Consider the following 7,593-nt stretch of genomic DNA (forward strand, 5'->3'; position numbering starts at 1 on the left):
TTATTTATAAATTTCAATGTTTTTTAAAAATTAAACTAAAATATTTTCATTCCATTAATTGGTTAACCAAGCGATTAACAAAAAAAATTCTGTTTAGTTAATTTCGAAATAGAAATTTTGGTTCGGTTAATAATTAAAACATTTGTAAATTCGGTAGTGTTATTACCGAATTGATACCCACAGAGATCTACTCTCAGCCATCCATGGTTGAGGATCAATGGTCGGGAGCTGAGTAAGAGCAGGTGAGATCATTGCACTTAACACAGAACTATTGCACATGTTACGAAAAACGCTGCACTAATTATGGGCATTGAGTATGAAGTCCTTGCACTTATTAGACTTAATTAATTACACATTAGCTTGTATAAATACTTTAACCACTATAACAAAATACTTTAACCACTATAGCAAATAGAGGACATGCAAAATCTTGCACTCAAAATTACTACTGGTCTGTTTACTTACTCAAAATTACTTTCCAGTAAGATTATTACCTTCATCAATATTCTTTAATATTTCTCAAATCAAAATGTCGGTAATAATCAATATAAACATAGAAAATACACATCTAATCTTCCAAAAAAAAAAAAAGCAAAAAGAAAATACACATCTAAAAATCATCGATCAGTAGGTGACAGGTAGGAATAATAATTTTTTTTTGTTTGGTCTCCCTAAATTAGGTGAAAGATTGTTTTGGCCCCCTCAATCCACTACAGAAAACCTTCTTCTTGTGGGATTGCGTGTTTGCCTAGCCAACGCCTTGGATCCCACCATCCCACTAGCGCAAGCTTCAACTGGAATATCTTCCAAAATGTCACGTTTTAATAATGCCTATTATATTTATAATGACAAGTGAAACTAAGGTATATATAGAGTAAATCTAATCAGCTCGTAAATTTAGTAAGCTGATTAGTTAAATAAAAAAAGTTAATAAATAATCGCTCTCACTATAAGTTAAATTTGGAATCCCAAATTATCAAACCAACAAATTAACAAACTCCATTGAGATTGTGAGATTGTGAGATTGTCCCATGCATATTATATTATATAGGTTATATGTCACATTTATTTTTGTAATTCAAATAATATGATGAAGGAAATCAAGGGTTTACATAGGTAAATCCTGCTTTGTAACTCCAGTCAGTTGATTGGCCAAACCAATTAAGAAGGCTAAGAACAGTCTTATCAAGGGTTATTTGTTGGTTTATGCTAGAATAATATATGACTTGGATGAGAGATAGAGGAAGAGAGAGAAGAAGAAGGTCTTTCTGTAATAGTGTAGATTAACCAATAGTGATCAAATAAGTTAAATTAATTAATAGACTAACTATTTTACTGCCAAGGATCTTGTAGTCCAGTGGCATCAAACCCTTTCTTTTATACGGGAGGTGGTGGGTTCGAGTCTCAGTGGAGACAATACTGACTCTTGTGCTTCAATAGGTTGAGAAAGTAGTTATGAACAGATACTGCATTGTAATAGAGTTAGTAGTATTCAAAAAAAAAAAAACTATTTTACTAAATAGCGACTATATGTGTGCGCAAATTATACTATGGACCATGGTGATACTGGAGTTGTGTTGAAAGAAAAACTGTAATTGCGCCGTTCATCCGTTCAATACAACTGCAGTTCTAGACGGGCAACTACAGTTCCCTTTCAACACAACTGCAATATCCGTTCAACATAACTACAGTATCAGTTCAACACAACTGCACAACTACAGTATCAGCACAACTACAGTATCAGTTCAACACAACTGCACAACTACAGTCAGTTCAACACAACTGCAGTATCAGTCATGACACATGGTTAACAATGCATCAGCACAACTACAGTATCAGTTCAACACAACTGCACAACTACAGTCAGTTCAACACAACTGCAGTATCAGTCATGACACATGGTTAACAATGCATTGTGGACCGTGGTACACGGTATAAATACTGATATGTGTGGGGAAACCTGATTCTCAATATAACAATTGATAGTGAGTTATTGGTCCACAAGACTCAATGCAAATAAAAGATACTCCGTATTCTTTACACTTCAATGCATCTTATATTTGTTTTATGGATGATGGGAATATGTACTCTAATAATGAAACCAAAAATATCATTTATTTTATTTTTTTAGTTTTACTTAAATGCATGACGGGAATATATATATTCTTTATTGGGTCCTCAGCATTTTTCATATGTATATTATTATATTTATATAATATTTATATAACCTCAAACAGGGGAAATTTTCTTTCTTGTCCTGCCCCTGGCGCCAACCCGGCCTTAACGCGAGATAGATAAATAATTCATCTTCATCCTATTTCTCCCTCAAAATTCTCAACCGCTCTCTCCGCAGAAATCTGAAATCCGATTTCATCTCTCTCGCAATGTCGAGATCATCTGCAGCAGCGCCCGTGGAACTCGATTTCTTCCGTCTGGAGAAAGAGGCCGCCGCAAAGCCTCCTCCGCCTTCCAAGCTCTTCGATCGCCGGAGAAGCTTCCGTGGTTAGTTCGCACATATTTATTTTTCCGTCTGAAACTCGCATAGTAGCTTCCATCGCTAGCTGCATTTCGATCTCTTTCTAAGCTTCTCCGGTTGATCGGATTGAAATAGTTTTTGATTTCATTTTTCTCTTGCTTGCTTGCTTGCAGCCATTTCAAAAATTAATCCGGAGCTTCTTAAGAATGTGATTGCTACTGCCTCCGCCAGTTGTGCATCCACCAGTGATTTGGCTGCTCCAAAGCCCTCCTCCTATCTTTCTTCACCTTCTTCCAAGGAGGATCAGCTTCTCTCTCCTTCCATGGAGTCTACTCCCTTGACTGTTTTCTACAATGGAACTGTCGCCGTTTTTGACGTCCATCCGCTCCAGGTATTTTTTAACAATATAAATAAATGTTCTATGATCTTGCAACAAAATAAATACTAACAAATTTTATAATTTTCATCCGTTTGAGGACACCAAAATATCAAGTCTCAAAAAGGCAATAAAAAATATGATCGCCTCTAAGAGACTTAACAAAGGAAATGAAGTGATTATATGATAACTAAAATTGTTGTTTTCTCTCTTTTTTATCTTTATTTATCTTTATATGTTTTTGCAAAGTTCTGTTTGATAATTAAAGTAGAAAAAAATTGTGTAGGCGGAGAATATTCTGAGACTTGCTCATGAAGGCATCTCCCAAACTTCAGACTCCGCTCATTCCATCGGCGTGGATAAGCTTAGCGGAGGTAATCAAGCTTCTCTTTTTTTTTTTCTTTTTTTTTTTTAAATATTTTTTTTTTCAATATTTGTGTTGGATATACATTAGAAAATATAATATCACATCCGTATTAGAAATTATTAAGAGTGCATTTAAAGAATGACGGGAGGAGTAAATACAATTATGTATTTATGTTGCTAAATTAATCCATAGAAATTATAACTAAAATGCTTGGGATTCCGTGAGATTTAAATAAGATACTTTTTTTTTTTTTTTTCAAAATCAAATAAGATACTTCTTCTTATTGTTGTTGTGGATTATGATTGCAGATATGCCATTACACAGAAGGATGTCACTGCAAAGGTTTTTACTCAAGCGGAAAGAGAGGTTTGTATTATATGTTACGTTATTACTCCTTTATATCAATTTTATGCATATTATTGATAATTATATTTGAATAGTTTAAAATTTTAGATATGTTTAGATTTTAGATATTTATATTGAATCGTGAATAAAAAATACTAGTATATAGATACTATTATATATTAGTATTTTTATGCGCGATGCAAAAAAATCAATATCTAATATTAAATATATGACATTATGGAATGGTAATAATAGTTAGAAAATATAATGGAAGTTATATAATGGTATAATATACTAACATTCTTACTACTTGGTAAGTTAGGTATATAATTTTTCTATAATTTATATTTTAAAATAGTACAAAAATTAAAGAAGATATATCGTCAAAATAAAATATATAATATCCAAATTAAAATATTACAATAAAACGAAATGAAGAGACATCACTATTTTAAGTTGTGTAGAATTTTCTTAATTCTTATATACTAGCTGGTCCACATTTGATTTCAGCCATAATTTGGTCAACATCAAATGTACCACATGTTTCTCGTTACATTATCCAATTCAACGGTTTTACCAAAACAATGTCGCACCTATTCACCTAATAAATCAGGTCACTTACTTGCATCCTTCGCTATTAATGAAGGATTTTCTACTTTTTTTTTTTGTTATGAACAAATAAATTAGAAAAAGCACTTTTCATCTATAAATTAAGAAAAAAAAATTAACATTTTCAGTTTCATAATAAACTTTGTTGCTTTTCAAATTTCAATTATTTGTGAAATAATTTTTTATGTTCTTGAGTTCGTTAAATGTTAGGTTAAAATAATCACTTCATGGACATTTGGAAATATAAAGTTACTTCAATTCGTAAATAACTGGGAATGAAAAATGGCCATGATATAATTGAAGAATAAAAATATCATTTTCTTAAATTTTTGTATAAAAATATCAATATTTTAAATTTTTGTATAAAATTTTATACTAGTCATAGGCTTCAATTTTAATTAATTAGATAAAATTTTGTTAAACGATACAGAATTCTGTAGAAATAAGCATACCATTCGTCTTGGCTTAGAAGGATGCCAAAATTGACCTCCATTTCCTACTTGACTAATCTATGTCGACCACCTCCATTACTTCCAAGAAAAGAAAAGAAAAAAGAAGTCAGAAACTTCATTTAGAAAATCACGTTTTTCTCAAAAGAAAAAAAAAAAAAAAAAAGAAGTGCAAGTGGCGTGCTCATAGTACTGATAACCCGACAGGCGTTATAGAACTTATTTCGCTTTTATTCATTTAAATATTGAAGGTGTGTTTGGTTGGTGGGTTTAGGCATAAGGTATGGGTATCAAAGTGATTCTTATTGTTTGGTTAATAGGTTTTTAGAATACTACTATGTGTTTGGAATATCCATTAGTTGAAAAACTCATACCCTAATGAAATATTTCATTTTCCTTCCTCATTTCTTCCTCAACTATTAATAATCATTCTCATTCCACCATACTATCAAACATGCAAAATACTTTCACCAAAATCCATTACCCTTACCAAGTATTTGATACTCATACCGATTCCGATTCTCATGTGCGAATCAAACACACCCTGAGTACTATTTCACAATCTACTGAAACAAAACGAGGAAAACACTTAGAATGTAGTATATGTTCATAAGAGTCTTTGCATCTTTTTTTTTTTATTAAAGAAAACAATTCTTTTTTAAAGTCTTATATATAATATCCAATCAAGAGCTTAATATAGGAGATAGTTTTACAAAGAAAGTTTAACATTTTTCATTTCTATTATGATTTATATATAAAAAATTCTACAATGCCAAAAAGATTCATGCATATTATTATAAATATAAAAGGTAGTGACATTTAATTTTATAAATAAAATGATAATTATTTATAAAAAAAAATACAACTATTTTCTTTTTGTAAAGATGTATGATGATTTTATGATTATAAAATTTTCTCCACGCAGATATATATGTATGGGGCAAAAACTTGTGTGAGACCGTCTCACATATATATGTATGGGGCAAAAACTTGTGTGAGACCGTCTCACCATGAGACGGGTCGGGTCGGGTCGGGTTAAGATGCAAATGTAACACTTATATGTACAAATGTCATACTTATATGCTCAAATGTAATACTAATCAGGAATAAAATTTTTGTTACTTATAAGGATAAATGTAATACTTTTATGGGAAAATACAATACTTTTACATTTCGATTTAAAAGTATTACATTTTTCCACAAAAGTATTATATTTGCTCTCATAAGTGTGGGGCACTTGTCAACATTACTTATTATGAAAAATTTATTACTTTTTCTCTAATAAGTAACAAAAATTGTATTCTTAATTAGTGTTATATTTGAACATATAGGTATGACATTTGCACATATAAGTGTGACATTTGCATGGTGCCTTGACCCGACCCGACCCGTCTCACGAATAAGGATTCGTGAGATGATCTCACACAAGTGTGACCCTATGTATTATTATGTATTTATGTATAAGGAGACACTAAAACGTGTTTGTTGAAATTTGACAGGTGCATAATGGCGGCGCCCTATGCTTATCCTTCCAACTCCGCGTTTGGAAACTGAAATGTGCTTAGCGGCTAATGATACATCATTATCTAAAATGGGGTTTGACTATTTCTTTAAGAAACGAACATTATCGCTTAATTACTTTTTGGTACTGTAATTGCACGTTTTAGTAGTGGGATGTACTGTTTTTGAAGTTCGGGAAAGTATTTATTGGCAACTACTACTAGTACCAGTATTCATACACTATTACTAGTACAAGTCCACCAATTTCCTTCACTTTCCTTGACTTTTCCTCCTTTGGTAGTTTGGTCTCATCTCTTTATTTGTATTATTATAGCTAGGGTCTATTTCAAATTTCGCACCATTATATTTGTTTATCTTAATTTTAAATTGTAGTTTGTACTTTTATGAGCATTAGGACTTTTGTATTTTAGTTATACTGGATCTCTGTATTTCAGTCTATCAGTAATTTTGTATTGTATTGTATTTATTCTGTTGTATTGTGTGACTCTGTGATCAATCCAGAATATTCAGTTCTCATCTGGTATTAGCTAGTCATGATTTATGTTCCTGTTAGGATTTTCGTCATGGCTCATCTTTCTTTTGTGAATGACAGGTCTGTTGGTTCCTCAGAACGGACCGTCTCAGATGTTGGTGTTTCATCCTGCTATGAATTCCCTTTCCATTGCTCACCATTTTGTTAGTATCAAGCTGACCACCAATAATTTTTTTTTTATTATGGAGAACTCAATTAATAACCTTTTTGCATGGACAAAATCTAATGGGTTTCACCGATGGTAGCCACCCATGTCTGCCTGCCACCATTACCGTTGTCGGTGACTCTCTTGAACAGTCCAATTCATATATGTGTGTGTGTGTATATATATATATAAAAGAAAACTGCCAACGATTTATTAAAGCAAATGTCCAATACAAGAAGGAAAATAAGAAAGCCAACAAGAAGGACTAGGTTGAGAACAAGCACCTCTCGTTAAATCGTGAACCAGCTTCTTCGCTGATCTAGATAGAAATCTAAAAGACATTGTTTCAAAGTGTCATTGAAAATTACGTCAATCGTTGATCACACAACTAGCTAAAGAGTAATCAGGTAGAACGCTATTAATCCTACTACAAACCATTTGACAATTAGTGTGAATTATCACCTTGGTGAAACCCATTTCTTTAGTCCATAAAGTGCCTCCTTTACCGCAATTGCCTCTGCCAAATGAGGATCATCCAGACATCGCACAAGCCCATTTTTTGCTGCAATATATTCGCCAGATCTATTTTTTATTAAAACACCAAAAAAAGCTTGGCCAGTATTTAGGTACGCAGCTGCGTCAACATAAACCAAAACTATTCCTTCAGTAACTGAAGTCGTATTATCGGCAGGAATGGTAGAATCCACAGCACCACTCCCATCATGCAAAGCATCACACCATTCATGAAATAATCGAGTTGACGCGTACCTCGT

At 32.3% G+C, this 7,593-nt stretch overlaps 1 protein-coding gene across 1 annotated transcript; it reads left to right on the forward strand.

The window, feature by feature from the left end:
• The first annotated feature begins 2,239 nt into the window (after positions 1–2,239).
• Positions 2,240–6,661, forward strand: LOC116027744 (protein TIFY 9-like). Its single transcript, XM_031269483.1, has 5 exons — positions 2,240–2,502; positions 2,650–2,867; positions 3,139–3,226; positions 3,528–3,585; positions 6,122–6,661. Exons 1-5 carry the CDS (start codon positions 2,385–2,387, stop codon positions 6,174–6,176), a joined length of 537 nt encoding a protein of 178 aa, XP_031125343.1. The 5' UTR covers positions 2,240–2,384; the 3' UTR covers positions 6,177–6,661.
• Positions 6,662–7,593: the final 932 nt, after the last annotated feature.

This window comes from Ipomoea triloba, chromosome 8 (genome assembly GCF_003576645.1).
Source record: "Ipomoea triloba cultivar NCNSP0323 chromosome 8, ASM357664v1".
NCBI classification, from domain to species: Eukaryota; Viridiplantae; Streptophyta; class Magnoliopsida; order Solanales; family Convolvulaceae; genus Ipomoea; species Ipomoea triloba.